General features: G+C 47.2%; 2 protein-coding genes across 3 annotated transcripts; both read left to right on the top strand.

The window, feature by feature from the left end:
- The first annotated feature begins 1,279 nt into the window (after window positions 1-1,279).
- cpne4b (copine IVb) lies at window positions 1,280-15,754 on the top strand. 2 transcript variants are annotated; one of them, XM_076139509.1, is made up of 16 exons: window positions 1,280-1,300; window positions 3,526-3,630; window positions 5,253-5,432; window positions 7,554-7,625; window positions 7,957-8,031; window positions 8,555-8,638; window positions 8,744-8,833; window positions 10,956-11,054; window positions 11,141-11,227; window positions 11,341-11,400; window positions 11,529-11,662; window positions 12,295-12,349; window positions 12,538-12,589; window positions 13,193-13,326; window positions 13,755-13,991; window positions 15,623-15,754. In XM_076139509.1, the coding sequence occupies exons 2-16, from the start codon at window positions 3,604-3,606 to the stop codon at window positions 15,752-15,754; spliced, it is 1,518 nt and encodes a 505-aa protein (XP_075995624.1). In that variant the 5' UTR covers window positions 1,280-1,300; window positions 3,526-3,603. The 2 variants fall into 2 exon arrangements, with proteins under 2 accessions (XP_075995624.1, XP_075995623.1); XM_076139508.1 differs by lacking the exon at window positions 1,280-1,300 and having other exon boundaries at window positions 3,460-3,630.
- A 2,672-nt stretch (window positions 15,755-18,426) lies between these two features.
- On the top strand, window positions 18,427-23,404 carry mrpl3 (mitochondrial ribosomal protein L3). The gene is made up of 10 exons (XM_076139655.1): window positions 18,427-18,625; window positions 19,056-19,237; window positions 19,319-19,410; window positions 20,265-20,363; window positions 21,224-21,323; window positions 21,421-21,481; window positions 21,787-21,895; window positions 22,050-22,127; window positions 22,400-22,477; window positions 23,173-23,404. The coding sequence occupies exons 1-10, from the start codon at window positions 18,552-18,554 to the stop codon at window positions 23,320-23,322; spliced, it is 1,023 nt and encodes a 340-aa protein (XP_075995770.1). The 5' UTR covers window positions 18,427-18,551; the 3' UTR covers window positions 23,323-23,404.
- Window positions 23,405-23,951: the final 547 nt, after the last annotated feature.

Raw genomic sequence — 23,951 nt, 5'->3', positions numbered from 1 at the left:
GCACTGCGAGGAAGCCTTTGCTTTGACAGTTATATTTTGTCAGAGACCAAATAAGCCCTCTTGTATAAGATGATACATTTTCTGCCCTCCTTCTCCTTCTCCTCCTCCTCTCTCATCTGCTTCATTCACTCTCACTCCCCCTGCCTCCTTCCACAGCTCTCTCACCCTCTATCACTCTAATCCCTTCTCTCCTCCTCGCTCGCCCTCTGCCTCCCTCACTCCCACAGCTTCTCTCTCTCTGTCAGCTCTAATAACACCGAGTTCACAACAGCAGACGGCTTTACTTCTTGATACTCCTCTCCGCCTCTCCTCCCCCACGCCCCTGCTTCTACATATCCACTCTTTCAGACGAGCATATTGCTGTCAGCCGTCAGCAGTAATATTCGCTGTCTGTTTGCGTGTCACTCTCACTTTGTAGGTTTTCTCTGTCTGTTCTGTGGCTGGATGTGCATGTTACACCTCTTTGTCTGATAATCAATAAGTGGAAGAGCAATTAGAGTGTAGCTTCCTGTACTCTGAATCATTAATGTCATGCCTGTCACAATCACACTGCACAGATTCACTTGCAAAGGTGAACCTACGCACACACACACACTGACACACACACACACTCACACGTACACACACACAGAGTCAAGGGTCATGGCAATCGAGCAGTGAGCTCTGAGCTCTGATTGATTCTCGCTGTGTGGATAATAGCCGACAGCAGAGAGCCTTGGAATGATTTTTAAGATATCTAAGCTCACCTTGCAATCAATTGTTGCCATTCAGTTTAATGTTTGTCCATTATTTTGATTTACGCACCAAATGTTGGAGCCCACAAGCTATACAATCTTGTCCACAGCACTCAAGCTTTTATGCTGTAATGTTTGGTGTTATGTTCATAATGGGAGCTTGTGTCAATACAGCATAGCAGTGCAACTTAACAAAATCTGCTACACAGTTATATTGATTTGATGTTCATACACGTTTAACAAAAGCACGGCCTTCAAAAGCCGTGTCGTTGTCCTCCTACACACGCTTACATGCAGTCAAAGTTTGCTGGTATTGCGATGAAGATCAAGACAAACCAGTAAAGCAGATTTGTCAGCGCCGTTGCGCAGGACTGATTTTCCCACGGAGCCGCTGCAACATCCGATGACAAAGTGTGAAATGAAAAATTCGGCGTCACTTCTGGCAATGTGCAATACATGTGACAGCTGATCTTCTCTGCGCCGAACAGGCAGATTCAGTTTCCAGCTTTTATAGCTCAGCCTTCAGAAATCTTCCACATCCTCCGACACTATCAGTGTCATCTGCTGTCAACCGGAACAGACAGGCATATCTGCAGCTTCCAGCGCGCACACACACACGCACGCACACGCACGCACACACACGCACACACGTGCAGGCCGCATCTACCACCTTGTGAGGGGGCTGATGGAAACACAAACACAGGCCACCTACACACAGGTCTGTTGTATGTCAGACACCTGCCCTGTGGCTCTCGCCGCTTCACCTTGTCTGTATATTGTCCATTCAGCCTGCTTATCTAAAAATAATCACCAGCCAACACGCATGGAACATGAATTATGGAGAGAGAGAGAGAGAGAGAGAGAGAGAGAGAGAGAGAGAGAGAGAGAAAGAGAGAGAGAAAGAGAGGGGGGGGGAGAGAGAGAAAGAGAGAAAGAGAGGGAAAGAGAGAGGGGGGGAGAGAGAGAAAGAGAGATTCAGGTCAGAGTTAGACCCATTTCTAAGAGCTTGGCTCCCCAAGGATCACACTACTAGACCGCTGCATTAATATTCAGCTTCTACTATCCAGCACATCGGATCTCTTCCTCTAGTTAGGACGAAGTTCAGACGGCCTTACAATTCAGCTCAGCTCTCCAGAATGTGAATGGGTGATTTTTTTGTGAATTATTACACAAATTGATGCGCTGTTGCCAATGTCACAGAGTCACGGCTCTCTAAGCATTAACCCCATAGTTTCCTTTAGAGAATGTGTGTGTAAGGAGTGCAGTAGTAGTGCTGCTGTTTGAACAGTCCTAGTGTACGGTTGTATTTATACATATGAGAGCATGCGCATTTATCATTTATATTATTACAGCAATAAAACAGAGGTTCTCCTCATTGGATTCAGTTTCAGTCTGAGTCTGAGTACGGGTGACTGCACTGCTTCTCCTCTCTCATCCTCTGCTGTGAGTTTGAACAGAACACACTCACACATCCAACCTCACATCCAAAATCTATCTGGGACTGCATTTCGTTCCATCCCTCACGCAGCACAGCACTGATGTTCTGATGCATGCACAGATTGGCTATAATATAACACACTCCTCTGAGGTATCCTGAATCAACTGCTTGATCGGCTCCAGCTCGTGGTATTGTAACTCGTGTCCCATTCACTGATCACATCACCCCTTTCTAGTGCAGCTTCACTGGCTCCTTGTCCAATATTGATTGACTACAAACATCCTCTTGCTCACCTTCAAAGCCCTTCAGGATGTTGGCCCCCTCCTGTCTCTCTGAACTTCTGCAGTTGTGCAATACTTCTCTCTCTCTATGATCCTCCTCTGCTGCACTCTGAACCTCGGGTCCTGGAGCTGTCAGCTGGACTACGGAGCTCCCTCTCTTATCACATCCTCCAGCCGGACTCCATATCCACCCACAAATTACACACCAAACCCTTTCTGTTTCTTTTTGTCTTAATTCTGCTGTGTGTGTTTGCTATTTGGCGTATTGTGATGTAAAGGAGCATCGTCCATGTTGACCCGCTTGTGCCCAGCAGCCTATTTATGCTCCCTTTCCTTATACTTTCCACTTTCCACATGCCTTTGGGGCACGCTGACCTCCTTGGACTCTCTGGAAACCTGAGAGGAATTTGTAGTAACTCTGCACAGCCCAGTGTGTGTGTATGTGTGTGTGTGTGCATTCATTTGTTGGTCTGCGATTCTATTCAATTATACATGCAAACATACGGCGTGTTTGCTTATGTATGTAGGCATACTTGTAAGTTTTCCTTTGGTCCATAATGTGTGTGCAAGTGTGTGTAAGTGTGTGTAAGTGGGTCTAAGTGTGTGTAAGTGTGTGTGTGAGAGAGTATTCCAGGCTCTTATCTGTTACTCGATGGCTTCAGAGTCCTGACCTTGGAGAGTTTGTCTGCTGTTTGCTTAGTCAGGTAGTCAGGACCACTGCATCTGCTCCAGTCAGAGCAAACAACACCGGCCCCTGAGACTGAGCTGCCACCTGCTATCTATCCATCCATCCATCCATCCATCCATCCATCCATCCATCCATCCATCCGTCTTCCTCTCTCTCTCTCTCTCTCTCTCTCTCTGTCTCTGTCTATATATCTATCAATCAATTCCACTCTCTGTACGAACCCTGTGTTTTATTCTCTCTTTCTCTCTCTGTCTCTTTCTCTCTCTCTTTCTCTCTCTCTCTCTCTCTCCCCCGGCAGTGTGCGATTGTCATTTCGGCATGAGTAACATCTATGAGTCTGCGGAGGCCACGCTGGGCTTCATCAGCTCCCCGTGCCTCACCAAGGTGGAGCTGAGAGTCGCCTCCCGGGGCATCTCGGACCGCGACGCACTCTCCAAGCCCGACCCCTGCGTGGTGCTGAAGATGCAGTCGCACGGGCAGTGGTTTGAGGTAATGGCGTGGTGGGGGAGGGAGGGAGGGGGAGGGACGAGCAGGGGGAATGTGTGTGTGTGTGTTTGTGAGTGTGTGGGGGGATTGTGTCCCGTAAACAAGGAATAAAGGTTTAGTGGGGAATGTGTTTGTTATTTCGAAGAGTCCCTGTTTATGATGCCCACTGAATAAGAGCAGCAAATGTGTGTGTTTGTGTCTTCATCTTCCAAATGCCTACCCAGAGATTTTGCTGTTTCATAGTTTCACACGAACAACCCATATACAGTAAAAGCAATCAGAGGCTTCTTTTATTCCTTTTCTTTGCCATTATCTCCAGGAAAAAGGCTTCTTCAGACACACTCACACACACACACACACACACACACACACTCTGACACACTCAAACGCGTACCCAGAGATTCACACGCGTCCTTTTACAGGCAGAGGCACACAGACCCGACACCGCACACTCACATATTCTGTTTCCACAGGGGTTCGAGTCCGAGTGCTCAGAAAGTAGTGCAGCATTTCTGTCTTTGGAGACTCAATAAAAAGCTACTTTGTTCTATATGCTGGTGAGAGAATGAGACAGAGATAAAGCAGGACAGAGAGAGAGAGAGAGGGAGAGAGAGAGCGTGTGCACGTGGGTGTGTGTGTGATGTTGATAAGCCTCTTTGTGGACAAGCACTATCACTGCCCATCCACTTTAGAGATTCTTAATGAGATAATTGGATGGCGACTGTGAGACGGTGTGTGTGTGTGTGTGTGTGTGTGTGTACGTGTTTACTTTAATGAGATGCCAGCGCTTTGAGGTGTGTGTGTGTGTGTATGCTAATGTGACACTCGGCTTTGTGTCTGTGTGTGTGTGTACGCCAAAGGGTTATCAACAATAAGAGTCCCAGCAGTTCCTGCGAGTGGCGGATAGTTTGCAGCAGCGCCGGCAGACGCTTTGTTTACTTTTCTATTACTTCTCGTGTCAGGCAGCTACAGAGGAGCAAACATGAAATCAATGTCATCACTGTGGTCCCATTTGTGTGTCCTCATACAGCTCCTGTGAGTTTTGCCACCGAGGGGGGGGGAAAAAAATCCATATTCCCACTTCTCAGGTTGATATAAACGGCGAGGTAACGGCGGAAAGTCTGGTTCACAATCGGCGTTAGAAACAAGCAAACAAGCAAACAAGCAAACAAGCGCGTGTGGAGAATGTGAAGAGAGGATGTTCATGACCGTGCAAAGGTTAATAAGAATATACAGAAATACATGATGACTCTGTATGGATCGAGGTTATGTAACATAGATTATGTTTCCTGGAATAAGCTGAATAAATTCGATACATTTAATGGTTTGAGTGATTTTCTCCTCCAAACGTGATTGGTGTTTAATTTGAGTCCATATATTTTTCTAGTAATTGAGAGCTTAGGTATTTCCACTTGTAAAAAATGGCTCCAATTTCCGAAACAAGCCAGCGTTTCGATTACACACTAAAGAGTTTAACATGCAGCTCTTTAAAATGCCAGAAATGCTTTGGAATTTATGCGCCAGTGCGTTTACAGCCACAGAAGGCAAAGAGAAAAGATTAAAACAGGGAAAAGGAGAGAAATGAAACCAGGAGCTCATACCTGTGTGTGTGTGTGTGTGTATAGGTGGACCGCACGGAGGTGATACGCAGCAGCAGCAGCCCAGTCTTCTCCAAGATCTTCCTGGTTGATTACTACTTCGAGGAGGTCCAAAGGCTCCGTTTCGAGCTGCACGACATCAGCTCTGGGAACAATGGCCTCCGCGACGCAGACTTCCTGGGAGCCATGGAGTGCACTCTGGGACAGGTCAGTCCCGGCCTGACGCCGGAGAACGGGTCCAGATCTCCTCTAAATGCACGGCGGTAGAAATGTGATTGGTAGACATTGTTGCAGATTAGCGTTTCACCTCCTTTTTGTGTATAAATGCCAATGAAATGTCACCATCGCTTTGAAGGTTAAAGGTCAACGCACGAGCTGAGAGTTTTGCCCGTGCGCTGAGTGCACTTATTATCACTTGACCAGCGCAACACAAAGACGTTATGTTGACTGACGCGGGGGAAAGTCAGCATGCAGGCCTCGTGTTTGCCTGCTGAATTCCAGGCTTGAGTGGCGGGCGGATGTGTGAGAATCGCTGCCTCCGACGTAATCCAGCGCCGAGTTCTTGATCTTCTCTGAGCTGTTATGCGTATTTCTCAGGTTTAATTAAGCCGACGGAGCGGCGGCGAGGGTAGAGAGGTTAGGGTTTCTGGAATTCTAATAGGATTTCTTGACTTATTATGACTCTTTGCTGTACGTGTTGCTTCCAGTGCGTCCTTGAGTTTTCAATTAAAGCACTTATCTCGCTGTTATATCACCGTGTTTTGATTACATTTTTAGTGCGTTTTCACCTTACTTCTTGTGACTTTGATTCATTCTCCGCGCCTAATGGTTCTCTTACAATGATGTCTGGAGTGTTTTCAGGGGGCGAGACAAACGTGGCAACCCGGACGGGTCGCCAGTCCATCACACAGAACACACACAGTGACTCACAAATCCATTAATACTCACATTCCCACCTACGGGCAATTTAGAGTTTCCAATTCAGCTCACTTAAATGTCTTTTGGCCTGTGGAAGGAAACCTGAATACACACGGAGAACACGCAAGCGGATCTTAACGTATTGCTCACCGACAACCGAGAACGTGTCCATTCTGCTGAACGACCACCTCAGGTGCGGTTGAATAGAAATGGAATGGAGATTGAACACTCCAATCTGCCTTGAAATAGAGTTTGGAGGGAGCTTTTATTTCCAGACTTCATCATCGGAGGAGCTATCAGCAGCTTCACGCAAACTGTGGGAAGCAGATAAGCGACATGAATGTGGAGGATTAGAGCGAGTCGGGGAGAGGATTGTGCAGAAACTTGCGGTCAACATTTTGTCTGAGCGAGAACAAAAGCAGCCTGTGTTCTGGACGCTGCAGCGTTATGGAAATAACCTCCGGCTCCTATGAGCAAGTCCGTAACTTGATAGTGTTAATCGAATTACTCTTTGTGAAAAGTGAGACTGCACGGGCAAGAAACCGTGAGCTTATATTGTGCATTATGAAAGTATTATATGCAGTGATTTGCTTCAGTATTTCACTCCGGAGTTACTGATGTCATCATGGAGAGAGAGAGAGAGAGAACACACCCATACCTCCACCAAGAACAAACAAGCCTAGAGACACGGAGGGAAAAGGAGGAGGAGTGAAGGGAATTACTTTATCTGTTTTTATGTATTAGATCCGGACCAAACTGCACTTTTTGATCATTTGCGATGGAAGAAATATGTCAGATTCTTACAATTATCAGATTTCTGTATTTTTGAAGAGTAAGACCAAAATGATTACAGAAATATAATATTAAGTAATCATAAAACAAACTCCTGATCACACACTCGCTGGTGTGAAATGAAATGAAATGTGTCTCTGCCGTGCCAGACTCCTTCTCCAGGTTTCCTCAAAATGACTTCAGCTCATTTCCTGCCTGGTGAAGGTAAACAAGCCCAAACCAATACAATCTAAAGTTGTCGGGATGGATTTGTTTACCGTTGGTTTTCGATGGATTCTGTCGTCCATGCCTCACTGGGACGAGGCGGCAGATCCCGGCTGGTCGTTTCTCTGGAGATGGAGGTCGGCTTAAATGTTTCTCCAAGCAGCTGTGTAAAGAAACGCTGAAATGTGTGTGTGTGTGTGTGTAAGAGAGAGAGAGAGAGAGAGAGAGAGAGAGAGAGAGAGAGAGAGAGAGAGAGAGAGAGAGAGAGAGAGAGAGAGAGAGAGAGAGAGAGAGAGAGGGAGTTCACGCCGGTGCTTTACAGATCAGTGATCCGCACCGTGAATTTGAAGAACTCAGAGAACTGTTATGATAGATGATTTTGTGTTTTTATGTGTGTGTGTGTGTATGTTTCAGATCGTCTCACAGAGGAAACTGGCCAAAGCTCTTCTCAAACAGGGGAATACCACAGGAAAGTCTTCCATAACGGTACAACAACGTACAAACACACACACACACACACACACACACACACACACACACCACAAAGTCAATGTGTCTATGTTTATTGACCGGATCATGCATAAGCGCACACATTCAGAAAGCACACACGCACACACACACAAACACACACCTCTTTAAGCATTCAAACGTTCACAGTGAGAATAATTAAATTCATCATGTTGGCAGTCGACTCTGTTCTGTTCCTCATTTCCATTTCATTTTCTGTCCCCATCGTCCTCTCTCCCTCTGTCTCTTTCCTCATGCCTCCCCCTTCTCCCCCTTCTCTCTCTCTCTCTCTCTCTCTCTGTGTGTAAAGGTGACAGCAGAGGAGTTGTCTGGTAATGATGATTACGTTGAACTCTCCTTCAGCGCTCGAAAGCTTGATGACAAGGTTTGTTCCTGTTCCTACTTTGGAAAAGTTTCAGAAAGTGCGTGTGTATGTGAGAGGAGTTCATGTCAGATTTACGTGTGTGTGTGTGTGTGTGTGTGTGTATGTGGTTTAGGGATTTCATGATGTAGCATGTTATTAAGGCAGATGCACGCAGGCACAGAATACACAAAAGTACAATCTTGTATTCGTGGCAGCATACTGGAATAGGTGAGCTAATCAGTCCCCCCCCCCCCTCCATTATGACCCCCATACACACACACACACACACACACACAGATAACTATATTAATTTTCATCCTCCATACACTCTTTCACTCACACACACACGCAGCCACGGATGACTAATCCAAACAAGTTGTGCCTTAAGGGATGGATGAAGGAAAGCCGGGGCGGGTAAATGGACGAGCGAGAGGGGGGGAGAGAGAACAGAAAGACAGGAGAGGGAAGATGGAGTGAAATAAATGGGATGAATGTTTCATGGTGATCAAACACGCCAACACAGTGGTTTCCTCCCCCTCTGAAGGATTTCTTCAGCAAGTCCGACCCGTTCCTGGAGATCTTCAGAATAAACGACGACGGGACAGAGTCGCTGGTACACAGAACCGAGGTGATTACATTCACACACACGCACCCACAGCCCACTCAGGAACATCTGTACATAAATAAAAGCCATCTGTTTGGTGTAAATGTGTGCGTGTGTGTGCGCTTGCAGACGGTGATGAACAACCTGAGCCCCATGTGGAAATCCTTCAAAGTTTCCCTGAACACACTCTGCAGCGGCGACCATGACAGGGAGCTAAAGGTAAGAGCCACGCCCACGTTAATGGACACAAATGAGATGAGGCTGCGATGCGCTCACAGCGGGGGAATCCTTTGTTAGCTGTATTTACTGAAGAAAAGCTACTAGATGGCAATACATCTTAAATACATCCAGGTGGTCTCCAGGTATGAAGGCCAGATAGGAAACCAAATGCCTGCAGGGGACGCTTTTACTGCCTTTACTGCATTTTACTGCATTTTACTGCATTTACTGAGGTTATGTCATAGTGGAAAGCCACGCTGTGTGATGATGTCATGTTTGGATCGTCCTTACCGTCTCCTCCGTGTCTCAGAATCGGGCTGAAGCGTTGTCCTTAACCCGTGACCTTTGACCCTGACACCAGCCGTGACCCTGAGCTGATCTGAACTTGACCCTAAACTGAATCTAGATCTCTCAACAGGAGTTTGGCTCACACAGATTTCCCATTTGTGTTGTCAAGACGTAAACAACAAGCTTGTATTATTATTCTCTCTTGTTTGTTTACCTCCGTCTCAGAAGCTAAAGCTTCAGCCATGTGCGTGTGCGTGTGTGAGTCATCTCGGGTCGACTGTAAACGTAGTGATGTTATGTCTTTAAAGATCCGTGTCCTTCTCCGCCGTGGAATCGGGTACAATCCGGCGATTTCACGTCCAAACCGAGTTGCGTTCAGGTGGTGGAGTCATTATCTGATGTCAGTGTTATTCAAAGAGGCCTGATGGGTGTGAAAGAGCTCAGTGGTGGTCCTAAACTCTCACCTTTACTTGCCAGAATAGATGCGTGAGTGTCTGTGTGTGTGTGTATGTGTGTGTGTGAGAGAGAGAGTGTGTGTGCGGTGATCACACATCAGTCCTGAACAGTTATACTTCCCATGAATAAACATGAGCTCATTCATTAAATATTCAGAAGCGTCTTAACTCTGCATGGCTCCTGACAGCGGGAGAAAGGGCTCACACACACACACACACACACACACACACGCACACACACACACAGACACACGCACACACACACGCCAGCAGCTATGGTTTCCAGGGCTACCTTTTTAAAGCATCAGACCTATAGTGTGAAATGGCAGGGCAGAGATTTTCTATTCAGACTGAAGCTTTCTTAACCCGCTGCATAAATGCATAACCTTCCTCCTTACTGTCTGACTTCCTCTCCCTTTGTAAGTCCCGATCCATTTTTCTACCTCTCCGACTTTTCTTTCTTCCCGTCCGTTGCCCTTTCTTCCCCTTTTTCCCCCTTCTCCATCCACCGGTTAGTATTCAGCCAATGGAACAAAGGTCCTTGAAGAGGGGAGCGAGGCTGCAAAGGAGCACCCTCACTCCCACACACACACACACACACACACATACACGTAAGGCGCACATGTAAGGCGCACACTTCAGTCGCCGGCAAGGTTACTTGACAGATTAAGTGGGAGAGAGGAAATGAAGGGATTACTGCCGGTCGTTGTTTTTAATCAAGCCCGGCCGGATTGGTTGGGATCGTTAGTTGTCGTGGTGACCTCAGAGGAGAGAAGGTCACAAAGATCAGCGGTGAAATGAGCCATTTACACCCCATTACACACTCACGCAACATCGATGTCTTTCTGTTTATGAGCATGTGTTTCTATTGATCGGAGGTATTGAGCAGTATGGAAAACGACGGCTCAGAATCTCCTCTTCTTCTTCTTCTTCTTCTCTCTTCTGTGCGTTTGTTTTGTTTCCATGCGTTGTGCATTCACAGCGCTAAAGCTCTGACCCTCACTACCAGCCCGTGATTGGGCCCATTTATCTTGTCTGGTAGCTCCTTTGAGAGAAACAATGTGTTACGCGTATACACACAAAGATACCCCCGCCCCCCTCCTCCTCCCCCCTGCACACACACACACACACACACTCTCACACACACATCCAGAACTGTCTCTTCAGCCCCTCTCAGCATCTTCAGATTAATATTTCACCGCTCTATTGCCCCCCCACCAACACCTCCTTATCAATCATTCAACATGGCATTTCCCTGTATGCCTGCTAGTGCACGTGGATGCAGGAGGGCGCGTGCGTGTGTGTGTGTGTGTGTGTGTGTGAGTTGTGTTCAAGTTTGGTGGGGAATAAATGTGTTTACCTGTGCCGTCTGTTCTCAGTGCACCGTCTGGGACTGGGATTCTAATGGAAAACACGACTTTATTGGGGAGTTTCAGACTACGTTTAAAGAAACCAGGACAGAACAGGAGGGCAAACAGGTACATGCACGCACACACACACACTCACACATGCACACGCCGCCGTTCCATCAGGTGAACATGTGTATCTGTTCCTGTGTGACCAGATCCAATGGGAATGCATCAATCCTAAATACCAGATGAAGAAGAAAAATTACAGGAACTCCGGCGTCGTCATCCTCAACCACTGTAAGGTAAAGGAACCCGCCGCCCCTCCTCCTCTTCCTCCCACATTTATGCTCCTCTTCCTGAATTGTCCGATGCTGTGACACGTTTCTAAACGCTGACATTCTCTCTCTCCTGACAGATCATCAAAATGTATTCCTTCCTGGATTATATCATGGGAGGCTGTCAAATTCAATTCACAGTGAGTTTTGTCATGTCAGATCTCCACAGCAAGTGAGTCATCGGGTGTGTGTGTGTGTGTGTGGGTGTGTGTGCCTGCCCACTCATGTTGTGTGTGTGTATGTGTGTGTGTGTGTGTTTGCATCCCAGGTAGCAATAGACTTCACAGCATCCAATGGGGACCCCAGGAACAGCTGCTCCCTCCATTACATCCACCCCTACCAGCCCAACGAGTACCTGAAGGCTCTGGTGGCTGTAGGGGAGATCTGCCAAGACTACGACAGGTAAACACGGCCCCCTTCTGTCCACAAGCCACTGAATTTGGCAAACGACATTTTTGCAAATTTGAACTCAATCCTTGGAGCTGAAAATGTTTATTAAAAGTGGGATTATCGCACAAAATGGTTCTGTGAACGAATCGAGAGGCGAATCTCAAAGGTCTTGTTCATTCTGCGCCTTAAAGGAGAAGTACTGGGTGTTATAAGTAAAGTTTTAGTTAAAATCAGACCTGGAGGCTTCAGTAGCGTTCATAGGTCCCAACTGGACAGCAGCTCGTGTTGAAGCTACAGAATTTGGTCTGAGATCGACTGTAATTTGTTGCTGTCCACAAGGGGCCGTCTGCAAGTTACACTCACAGTAAAAAAAGTGGGTAAAGGGCATTTATGAAGCAGATGAAGTTTAGATGGAGTTTATTCGATTGTGACACAGCGTTCGGCTCCGATCCGGAGAGAATGGAGCTGACATTCTCACAAAGCCAAAGGGCCCCGCCGAATTTCAGGAGTTTTTTTTTTTATCATTTCTCATTTTCCGGGTTATCACAGAAAACGATGGGCGACTTACGCACAAGAGGCCGCCAAAAGAGGAAATGGTTTTTGTGAAATGTGTCTCCTTTGACTGAGTCTCCATCTCTCTCCAGCGATAAGATGTTCCCAGCTTTCGGCTTCGGAGCGCTGATACCGCCGGATTTCAAGGTAGGACATTTTGGAGACGTTTGCACGGTGAATCCCCACACGTTTTCAGGTGTTTCTTCACATCTCTCTGGGAGACGCCGCCTGGCTTTGAAGGAGATGAAAGCTGAGTGCGTCTGTCAAGCTGTGAATTGGAATCGAACACGTTGTGCTGACTGATCGCTTTGCTGTGTTCTCTGCCCCACGTGAAGGTTTCACACGATTTCGCTGTGAACTTCGACGAGGACAATCCTGAATGTGCCGGTGAGAGGCCTTGCACACACACACACACACACATACACACACACACACACACACACACACACACACACACACACAAGACCAAATCAGTCCTATAGTATCTCAGCGCGTACACGTTTCCCCTCTCTGTCGCACTCAATCCCATATTTCTCCGCGATACCAATCTGTCCGCTCACTCTCTTTCTTTCTCTGTCTTCCTATAGCACACACACACACACACACACACACACACACACTTTTTTCACACAAAAAACACACACAGCTGGGAGATTTGTCGCTGTGCTTCAGGAAGTATTTCTGGCTCTAAAGCTCAGAAAAACAACACTAATCTATACGTGTGAAATGAGCTTTTTTTCACATTGCTGCATTCCCACTGTGAGGATGTGTGTGTCACCTCGTGCTTGTGTGGGATGTGTGCGTTTGTGAATATCAACATAGTTAGAAACTCTGAGCTCTAATGGAATACAAAGTGTTTCTCCCCCCAAAATTACACCCCAGAAGCTGAATTACCGTGACGACTCGGGGAGGTCGGTTGTCGGTCACAAAGATACAAGAAACCAGGCTTCTTTGTGTGTGTGTTTGTGTGTGTGTGTGTGTGTGCTGCAGGGATCCAAGGCGTGGTGGAGGCCTACCAGAACTGCCTCCCTAAGATCCAGCTGTATGGACCCACCAACATCGCGCCGATCATCCAGAAAGTGGCCTCGTCCGCCTCCGAGGAGATGCACACTAAGGAGGCCATGGTGAGAGAGAGAGAGAGACAGAGAGAGAGAGAGAGAGAGAGCGAGAGAGGGATGATCAAATATGCAGCGGAATGTATGGGTATTTGCATTGGCACAGAGGAGGGAAAGACGAATGGTCATGGCGGTGAAAAGTCAAACCGGTGAACAATCCGAGGCGGCGGAGAGCAGAAAGTGGGTGAAAGATGTGAGAAGTGATTGATATTAATTTAATTCTTCTCATAAATTTTGCAGCACAAATTCCTGGCCTCCTTAATGCCTCCCACTTCTCGCACTCTCCAGTGTATTAGAATGACTTTTATTCAAATTAGCCTCGGACCCCAAAAAAAAAGCCACTTCTAAGGCATGAAATCAATCAACCGTCTAAAAACGCTCCCGCCCTCTTCCTCGCTCATTTCCTCTCCTCCTCCTCCTCCTCCTCCCCCCCGCAGGAATACTTCATCCTGCTGATCCTGACCGACGGCGTCATCACCGACATGGCGGACACGCGGGAGGCCATCGTTCACGCCTCCCACCTGCCCATGTCGGTCATCATCGTTGGCGTGGGCAACGCCGACTTCACCGACATGCAGATGCTGGATGGTGACGACGGCATCCTGCGCTCGCCCAAGGGGGAGCCCGTCCTCCGTGACATTGTCCAGTTTGTCCCCTTCAAGGACTTCAAGCATGTGAGTGGGACGGCGGAGGGGGGGAGAGGGGGGAGGAGATGTTTACTGCCATCCTCATGTAAACATAAATATTACACAACTTTACTCTGTAGACCTGATAATATGAGCTTATAGGAAACGCTTTGGAATTTCACATGAGGGTCACCATGGAAACCCGGGCTACAAAGTAGAGACTGTGCCAATGTTAAGAGCTTATTTGTTCAAACAGTTCCCCTTGGGCTAAACTGTGTGTGTGTGTGTGTGTGTGTGTGTGTGTGTGTGTGTGTGCTTGTGTGTGTGTGTGTGTGAGTGTGTGTGTGGTGAATGAGTGGTTGCAATTATGTGCATGCAATTTTTGGGAGATATTGAGTGCAAGTACGGGGGCGGAGCGTGCTGGTGTGCTAGTCAAAACACATCAGCAGGGCCTGTGTGTGTGTATGTGTGTGTCTGTGGAGGGGTTATGGGGGGCGGGAAGGGGGGAGTGCGTGCATGTGCGTGTGTTGTGATACTAATTTCGCTTGACTTTGACGAGGGGTCTGTTTGGCTTGGATCTGTTATGGTGAGTTTGGTCTGTGACAAGTTGAGGAAACCACCAATTGAGAGAGAGAGGGAGAGAGAGAGAGAGAGAGAGAGAGAGAGAGAGAGAGAGAGTGAGAGGGAGATAAGGAATAAAATTAGGGTGGATGGTACGAATGAGAAGAGGAAGAAGAAGGTTAAGAGATAGTGGCTCTGTGTGTGTGTGTGTGTGGAGGGGGGGCTGCAGGAAAGCAGAGCCAAAGACAAAGGGGAACGAGAGTGTGCGTGTGTGTGCGTGTGTGTGTGTGTGTGTGTGTGTGTGTGTGTGTGTGTGTGTGTGTGACGGAGGTGGAGAGGTGATTTTCTGCTCTGTCGTTTCTTTTCAGAAAGGATTAACAGGACGGGGTTGTTGTGTGACAGGCAGAGTAGGGGGGCGGGTGGGCGGGTGGGGGGGGGGGGGGGGACAGGTAGATGGGTGGGGGAGGCGAGGGAGAGAGAGAATGCGGGAGGACAAGAGGAGGAGGAGGAGGAGGAGGGGGTGAGTGCACTTTGATTCTGCATTGTCTCTGGGAATTATGTGAGACGAAATACGAGTTTGAGGGTTCTGAAGTGTGTGTGTGTGGTGGGGAGGTGGAGTGTGTGTGTACGTGTGTGTGTGTGTGTGGTGGAGAGGTGGAGTGTGTGTGTGTGTGTGTGTGAGTGTGCCAGGCCAGTGTGTTGTGTCGTTGTGTAGAGGGATGAAGGCTTTTTGTCCCCTGCAGTGTCCAAAAGGTTTCACGGTCGTTCATTCGGAATTTTAGAAATAATTTAACTCAATTTGAAGACAATTGACAATCTAAAACACATTCTGCATTTTGCTCTCTGAAGGTCCTCGTTGACGCTCTGATACTCAAACACATAGACGCTGTGCCATCACACCAGATGGCAACGTTCTAATCTAAATGCCTCTGCACGTTTAGAATCTATACGATCTCTACCACATAAAAATGAATGGAATGTCAATCTGAACAATGCTGAACGAGCTACAGTCCAATCGATAGCAGTAAAAATCCTGTAATCCTGGTGATTTGTGTGTACTAATCACTCCTGCCCCCCCCCCCCCCTCTCTCTCTGTGTGTGTGTGTGTGTTGTTCCAGGCTTCTCCTGCCGCGTTGGCGAAGAGCGTTCTGGCCGAAGTACCCAACCAGGTGGTGGATTACTACAACGCAAAGGGAATCAAACCCAAGTGCATGTCTGACTATGAGTCCACAAGGACCTTCAGCCCCTGACAATGGACCCGACACACACTCACACACCTGCATACATACATATATACTGTATAGACACATTCATGTACTGTATAATACATATATACACACATGCATAAGCACACACACACACAAACACACACAGCGTACATACAGTAGTCTAGCTCAGAGAATTAGCTTGTTCTGGTGAATCAAGTCGAAACTATTCCATTGATGATTATTGCATGTTTGGCCACAAAAAGGCGTCAACTGGGACATTATTACTCTCCTAATGTATATCAGACAAACGTTTATAGAACAGTTATCGTCAGGGAAACCAGCATGCAGACTCGGACCACATGCACACCCGGGAGAGATGACACGCCTACCTTATTCAGATAACTGGCAAGTGCAGTAATAAACAGGTAGCAAACACGTGAGCGCCACGGCAACGCCAAACGGTTAGTATGAGCACCGGCGCTGTTATTTATAGGAGCGTCCCTGTTAGTGTACGGCGTAGATGCATGAATAATTCAGATCCAGGTAATATCCAATCTCCTGTAGCCGCTTGCCAGCTATGAAATAAAGTATCTCTGTCATTTCAGTGACATTCAGGGTCGTCTTGGGGTTCTTTTCTACGCGTTTGTTGGACATTTTGCTAAGTGGAACAAATGAACAAATGACTTATTGTAATAATTTCTTAATCTTCTTACATTGTAAAGACTTAACGGGAGGATAGGACAGCGTGTGTGGTAGATGCTCATCTCTGTGAGGATAATGTTTTTTTCTGTATACTGCATGTTGATTATAATAAAGATGGGTTTTTTCTCATGTGGGTGTGGCCTGTGTGTTTGTGTTTGTGTGTGTGTGAGAGAGAGAGAGGGAGAGAGAGGGAGAGAGGGGTGAAATCTTAAGAAGTTCTAGTAAAAGAAAAAGAGAAAGACCTGGTGGCAGCCTGTCAGTCCTTTGAGTCTCTGTCTATCGGCATGCAGACACACACTCACACACACACACACATCAAATCACATTAACACACACACACATCACATTAACACACACACACATCAGTCACATTAACAGGCCTCTGTCATTGTCTAATTGAAGCAACACTCTTCATTCCTTCAAGCTGCCACACCACAGATGCCTTCAATCTGCTATCAGTCTCTCTCACACTCACACACACACACATGATACAATGCAACAATAAACAATTTTGCCAATCTCCACACAATTCAGGGGGGAAACCATGGTTAGCCATCCAGACAGAACTCTGTATGTGGCCCATTCTGACTGTCAGATAAGATCAGTATTCTGCACATGAGGCCTCTGAAGTCTGTTACACCATCACACACACACACACTTCAGATTCTGTTGTGTTGTTTTCTGCTCTATCCTTCTCTTCTCTTCTCTTCTCTTCTCTTCTCTTCTCTTCTCTTCTCTTCTCTTCTCTTCTCTTCTCTTCTCTTCTCTTGCATCAAAGACCTGCCCATCAACTTACACCGTTCAGTGCAGCCGTCACACACATACATACACACAGCTTGAAGGGAGTGAAGTGAGTGAGTGTGTATGTATGAATGTGTAAATCTTATAAATATCCTTTGATATTCCCTTATTGCTTTCTGTCTTTTGTTTGTCTGAAAGGAGAATGAGTTTTCGCTTTAGCTGGTACAATAATTAAGTTGTATCCTTCTTTTTGTGAAACCCCCTGCCAACAATGGGGATTATACTGTTTATATATTCATTCATTCATTGGATTTCAGCATAATTTCAGCTGGTGAAACTAAAAAAAGATGTACTGCACGTCCAAATTGCAGCATAAACAAATTTCCATCCCAGGTCCCTTGATAGGCTTTTGAAAGAAGTACAAAGTAAACAGAAAAAGATTGAGAAAAGGCAAATAATACTACTGCAGAAGCTTTTATAGTTGAAGAAAAGTTAGAATATATAAATAAAATCATACTATGGTATTGGATAAAAGTTATCCCATATAAAACATAAAACTAATAATATCTATTTAAAAAAGGCATCTAGATTAGAGAATAGATTAAATGTATGTATTAAAGAACACATATGGAAATATAATACCAGGTTATGTTTTATTAATAAGATAATTCATGAACCTTTGCAGAATATATACAATTTAATAGATCAGGTGCTTTTCAGGTGCTCTGTTAGGTACCAGGTGCAAGCACCTCCGTTAGAGGCAGGAAAGAAAACCTGCTGGATCGGGGCCATGGTGGTAGGACATCCAAAAACTGAGAAAAGAACAGAAAAGAGTGTGTATTAATAAATAAAGAATCACAGCTTAGAACGGTGAATATATTGTATACTGCACTTTAGACAGTGATGAATATGTAGACTCAGCACTTGCATAAAATAGAGTACATAAGCCCAAAGAGAACAAAGAGAACTACATGAAAAGCACATTACAGTACAACCAAAAATGTTGTACATCAGCAAAATCAAAGTGCAAACTAACCTGGCTTCTATTCTGTACAGTGGGTTCGATGACATCATTAGAAACAAGTGTGAACAATTAGGATTCAACGAATCTATGTCAGTTGATCGATTAACGTCCGTTACCTTTTGAACTCAATAACATATCTAAAATTAATAAATGTCGCGTTTATATGTTTATGGAACAAATACATCGATTATGGCGGAACCTTTGTCACAAGCCCAGGATACAGCGGAACTATTTTCATCTAGGACCGGATGTAGCCAGGGTGACATTTCACATCAGGACGAAAATGACGGCGTGTGTTTGCCCATAATGCGAACACCTTAAGCATTCTTACAATACTTATCCCTTTCTTTTTTTCTTTTCTTTTTGTCCGTAATGGCGGCGTGGACGTGTCGCTTCGTGTTTCAGCGGGGAACCAGAGTGTTTTCTCTCCGCGCGGCAGCTGAAAGGTAAGCTAATGCTCGTAATGCCAACCGGCGTAGTTAAAGTTTACTCCTCAGGACGCCGGAGCTTAACGACGTCATAAATTTGTTTATTATTGGAGTAATGAATGCTCTTTACTGTGTTTATGTTTGCTGGGGGTTTTTCTGTCCTGTGTTGGTCGTAGTTTGCATGTTTCCTCCCGGCACCCGTACTATCTAAACACACCGCTGACATGCAGCTGCCGTTGCCCTTGATCAAGGCACTAGAGATGAACATTAATCATCACCTTAGGACTTTGGAGTGATAATTTGACTCATTCATAGTCATTTAATCCCATTAATGTGCAATATATGTCTCTGTTTATCATCATACATTCTTTTGTGATGGATTTATGGACCAAATCTTTAATGGTGGTGCTGAATCTGTCTATAATGTCGTCTAACCTTTCTCCCTCAGTCCCGTCCAGCTCCCCGCTTGTGTCAGGACGGTGAAGACCACCACATGGTTTGAGGAACACCTGACAGAGGACAACCAGGAGTACATGAGGAAGACCGTGGCGGAGGATTACAGGAGCCAGATGGCCGCCAAGCTCAACCCTCTCAAAGACGAGCCGTGGCCGAGGCACGAGTGGGCTAAGGGTAAGACGGCAGAAGTGACCCCGTTTCCTCGCCATGCGTGGATCAAGAGTCGTCTCTCATTCCTCTTGTCTGCTCCCCCAGGCAATCGAAGAGTCGGTCTAGTCGCCGTGAAATTGGGAATGGCTCCTATCTGGACCAAGGCGGGAGAGAGACACGTCGTGACCATGTTGAAGGTAAAACACGCAAACGCCTCATTTAAACGCCTCATCTTCACGGTAATGTGTGTGTGTGTGGCAGGTCAGAGCGTTAGTGGGGTGTGTGTGTGTGAGGAAAGGGGAGAAAACATTGAGCAGTTTTGAATTCCACTGTCGGCACACCACAGAGCTGCTGAGTGCAAACGCTTAGCGGAGACATTTGATCCCGGCGTTCCTCTGCTGCCCACGGTTTCGTCTCGCTGACTTAATATGTCAACGAGCAGCTTGAGAGCAGAGAGCGACACGCCAGAGTGGGCGGCATGACAAATTCCCATTCCAGCTTCAATACAATTTCAACGCAATCAGTCAGAGGGTGTGTCTGTGTGTGTGTGTGTTTGTCTGTTTGTTGCTTTCACGCTGCGCTCGGCGTCGCATTCAGGGTCACTCAGACGTGAGCGCCATCCTGGGTGACGCCGTCATTGGATATCGATGGTGTTAAACCTCCCTCTGATCGCTCTGCCGTAATGTCAAGGCAATTAATCCCGCCGCAGATTTGAAAGGTAGAAGAAGAGCAACCGCCTCCGTAGAAACAAACGGAGATGAGACGAAGGTGATGAATGTGACGGGTCGGTCGAGCGGCACGGGAGGATTTGATTCCACAACAGAAATCAGCACAGGTGGGCCTGCCTGGCTCAGTGCCAGCATGGAGGGAGCTACTGCAGGGTGCTTGTGTTGGATTCTGTTCTCGCGTTTCCTGTTTGCCCACCGTCTGATGGAAACCGATGGTGATGGTGAAAGCTACAATCGACAATACCAACTGGTAAAGGTGATAAAAGTTTGTGTCGCTGTCATTGTAACTTGGGTTTTGTCTTGTTTTGTTTTGTTTGTCACAGGTGCAGGACTGTCACGTCATCAAGTCGCTGTCCAAAGAAGAATACGATGGCAACACCGCCGCCCTGGTGGTGGGAGGGAAGAACGTATCGCCCTTCTATGTAAGAATCACAGCCAGTGTTTGTGTTTATGATGCGTCACATGTAACGCCCCCCTGTGGTGGTGAGGATGACGATGGTGACGCTGGTGCCGCCTGCCTCACCAGTGTGGTGTGTAATGTGGAGGTGTGTGTCTGTGTCTGTGTGTGTGTGTGTGTGTGTGTGTGTGTGTGTGTGTGCGCCCCCGCCCACCTGCTCTCCAAATGTCCTCCAGCTCAGGTTTCTTTAATTAAAACGCAGCCCGACCAATTTTGCAGCTCATCACAGCAAACACTTGAGCATCTGCAGGCTGCAGGCTGCAGGCTCGTGACACTCCAACGCGGTTTTTGAGATTGAGTGAAGAAGAAGAATCCCCCCCCCGCTCAAAAAAGAGCTTTTTATCTGCCCTGTTTCAAAGGAAAACCAAGGTGAATAAAAAACACTGATGATTAATTTATTGACTGGGTGTTGAAGCTTGATGGGGTGGAGAGTGACACACACACACACACACACACACACACACACACGCACACGCACGCACACGCACGCGCATTCACTTCAGTTCAAGTGAGTGTGAGTTTGTCATACTGGTTGATTTTCAGTCAACAGAATGGAGGAAGAGAGAGAGTGTGAGCGAGAGAGCTTAGAGCGACTGGAGGGGCTGAGATGAGAGTGAAAGCAAATGTCAGACACTCACTGCCGAGTGTGTGTGTACGTGTGTGTGTGTGTGTGTTTGGCTCCCATACAGTCATCACAGCCACACAGTTAATTTTAAAATGCCAACGTCTCACTGCTGTTCACTGCCCATTCTTCTTTTCATCCCCTGCCTCCCCCCTTCTCTCTCGCTCTCCCTCTCTCGCTCTCTCCCCCCCCCTCTCTCTCAGCGGTCTGAGGGACAAGTGGAGATGTTTATGAACGCCGGCGTGCCTCCCAAACAGAAAGTCAGCATCTTCAAAGTCTCTGATAACGCCCTGATCAAACCAGGTACGGTCGTGACTCGAGCTGAAGCTGGGATATCTTTCATGTCGGCCGGGTTGTTGTACATTTCTGTGACGCGTCTTGTCCCTTGTGGCGTCTGCAGGCACTCCTCTGTACGCCGCACACTTCCGCCCGGGCCAGTATGTGGACATCACAGCCAAATCGTAAGCTCCCCTCCACCTCTCTCCCTCTCTCCCTCTCTCTCTCTCTCTCTCTCTCTCTCTCTCTCTCTCTCACAGCCTCATCAGTGGTGTTTTCTATGCGTTCTGTGGATCCATTTCTGTGCGTCCACTTCTACAATCTACCACTGACCTGGGGGCTGACAGGAAATGTGTCAAAAATGCTCCATTGTAAAATAAAACCCTGTATCAGCGACCTGGTGCCGATGGAATTTCACCCAAAATCATTACATATTGTAAAATGGAGCTGGAGTATCATTTTAAACCTGTGTGTGTGTGTTTGTGTGCAGGATTGGTAAGGGGTTTCAAGGAGTCATGAAGAGATATGGGTTCAAAGGTCAGCCGGCCACTCACGGCCAAACCAAGACGCATCGCAGACCAGGAGCCTCTGGACCTGGGGTGAGACACACGTACACACACGCACGCACACACACACACACACACGCACACGTACTGCTCATACTCGCATGCCGTTGGTTGTCTATATTTATCTATCTTTGAATGCATCTTTATTTATCTATTTTCTATTTGTGTGTGTTCATCATTTGTGTAGGATGCAGCCAAAGTGTTCAAAGGGAAGAAAATGCCCGGCAAGATGGGAAACACGTTTGTCACAGCTCATGGACTGAAGGTACACACACACACACACTCACCTCGCAATGAATGACTGTCCACGTGAAACGCCTCGCCGTCTAATGCAATGTGAAACCAGATGGCCCCCGCTCTCTCTCTCTCACACACACACACACACACACACACCCACACCCACACACACCCACACCCACACCCACACACACACACACACACACACACACACACACACACACACACACACACACACACACGTTGAAGTGGTTTGTCCTTGATTTGCACTTTCAGCTCGTCTGCCTCTGTTTGTTCCAGATATGGAGGGTCAATACCAAGCACAACGTGCTGTACGTTCACGGCTCCGTGCCAGGCCACAGGAACTGCTTATTAAAGGTATAAACAATCTCTCACACACACACACAGGCACACACACACACACACACACAGACAGATGTAAAGATGAAGTGTAAGGTCAACCCGGCCCTGCTTAGCGCTCTGACAGAGACGAGTGACCTTGCACCTGTGCAGCTCTGTCACACCTGCAAGGCACCCAGATCCATCTTCACTGATACTGTGCTGCATCAGCAGTGTGGGAGAGTGTGTGAGAGTGGGTGTGCGTGTCTGTGAGTGGGTGGGTGTGTGCGTGTGTGTGAGAGTGGGTGTGCGTGTGTGAGAGTGTGTGTGTGTGTGTGTGTGCACCATAATGATGTTACTAAGACGGAGAGCATCCATCTCTTTGCTCAGCATGTTGTGTTGGTGTTGTGCGTGTGTGTGCGTGTGCATATGCAGCCTCTTATTTGTTTTGCAGACAAGCGATAATGAATACAAATGCGTATTGCGTTTCACCAAGCTCAGCTCTCTTAGACACACACACACACACACACACACACACACACACACACACACACACACACACACACACACTCATACACACACACACACAGTGACATTACATTGCTCTTGGGGGAACGCATGCGAGCAGAGTTTGTTATTTTAGTTGTGGGAGTTACTTTTTATTGATGTTTTGAAATAAGAACAAGAGTTGTTACAGGCCCTTAAATGTGTCTGTGTGTGTGTGTGCTCACCAGGTGAAAGACTCCCTCCTGCCCACCAGGTGCTCCTCACTGCTCAACCCTCCATTCCCTACATACTTCACAGAGGAAGATGGCGACCTGGAAGAAGACCTGTACGACGAAGCCCTGTTCGTTCACACAGATACGTCGGTCACGCTCACCTGAAGCCACTGACTTGCGCACACACACACACACTCACACACACAGAGAATCATTGTATGCTTGGATCATGTAATAAATGTTAATCCTGGAGAATGTCTTGATGGTGGCTCATTATTAAGCACGTTCCTCCAGCACACAGCCTGCTGCGTCTTTCATCAAAACAGTTATTACAATCCCATCTCCCCGAAACCATGGTAACAGGAGTGACGATGTCACCGGAGGGATCCCCATGCAGAGTAAAGACAGCCAAGTAAAGCATGGAGAGAGGGGGGGTGCTGGGAAATGAGCTGGAAACAACGTGTGTGTGTGTGTGTGTGTGTGTGTGTGTGTCAGAGTGAGGGAGTGATGTGTGTGGGGACGACTGGAGGAAGCAGGGAATCGGAAGTGTGGGAGGAAATGTATAATATGAAGAGGAGAGGGATGAGCCGGGGGAGGTGTGGAGGGGCGAGTATAGAGAGAGGGGGGGGGGAGAGAGAGGGGGAGAGAGAGAGAGAGGGAGGGAGGGAGGGAGAAGCAGGGATAAAGGCTGACAAAGGTTGACATTTGTGCATAAGAGGATAAATGAACACATTAATGTTGCAGCAGAAACCTCTGGGCGGTTAAGTCAGTGTGTGTCTTTATGTGTGTGTGTG

Source organism: Genypterus blacodes, unplaced genomic scaffold (assembly GCF_046128005.1).
Source record: "Genypterus blacodes isolate CSIRO-AG114 ecotype Tasmania unplaced genomic scaffold, CSIRO-AGI_Gbla_v1 ptg000438l_1, whole genome shotgun sequence".
Classification (NCBI taxonomy): Eukaryota; Metazoa; Chordata; class Actinopteri; order Ophidiiformes; family Ophidiidae; genus Genypterus; species Genypterus blacodes.
Note: the sequence above shows the minus strand (reverse complement) of the source record. Positions and strands in the feature narration are given on the sequence as shown.

What these genes read in the sequence shown, in the direction of transcription:
- cpne4b (XM_076139508.1), top strand. Translation starts at nt 3,460, where the DNA reads ATGAGTAACATCTATGAGTCTGCGGAGGCCACGCTGGGCTTCATCAGC. An exon ending in CGCTGGTACACAGAACCGAG is followed by an intron (nt 8,639 to 8,743) that starts GTGATTACATTC and finishes GTGCGCTTGCAG; the next exon opens with ACGGTGATGAACAACCTGAG. An exon ending in TCATCCTCAACCACTGTAAG is followed by an intron (nt 11,228 to 11,340) that starts GTAAAGGAACCC and finishes CTCTCCTGACAG; the next exon opens with ATCATCAAAATGTATTCCTT.
- mrpl3 (XM_076139655.1), top strand. Translation starts at nt 18,552, where the DNA reads ATGGCGGCGTGGACGTGTCGCTTCGTGTTTCAGCGGGGAACCAGAGTG. An exon ending in GAGGCACGAGTGGGCTAAGG is followed by an intron (nt 19,238 to 19,318) that starts GTAAGACGGCAG and finishes CTGCTCCCCCAG; the next exon opens with GCAATCGAAGAGTCGGTCTA. An exon ending in GTGGACATCACAGCCAAATC is followed by an intron (nt 21,482 to 21,786) that starts GTAAGCTCCCCT and finishes GTTTGTGTGCAG; the next exon opens with GATTGGTAAGGGGTTTCAAG.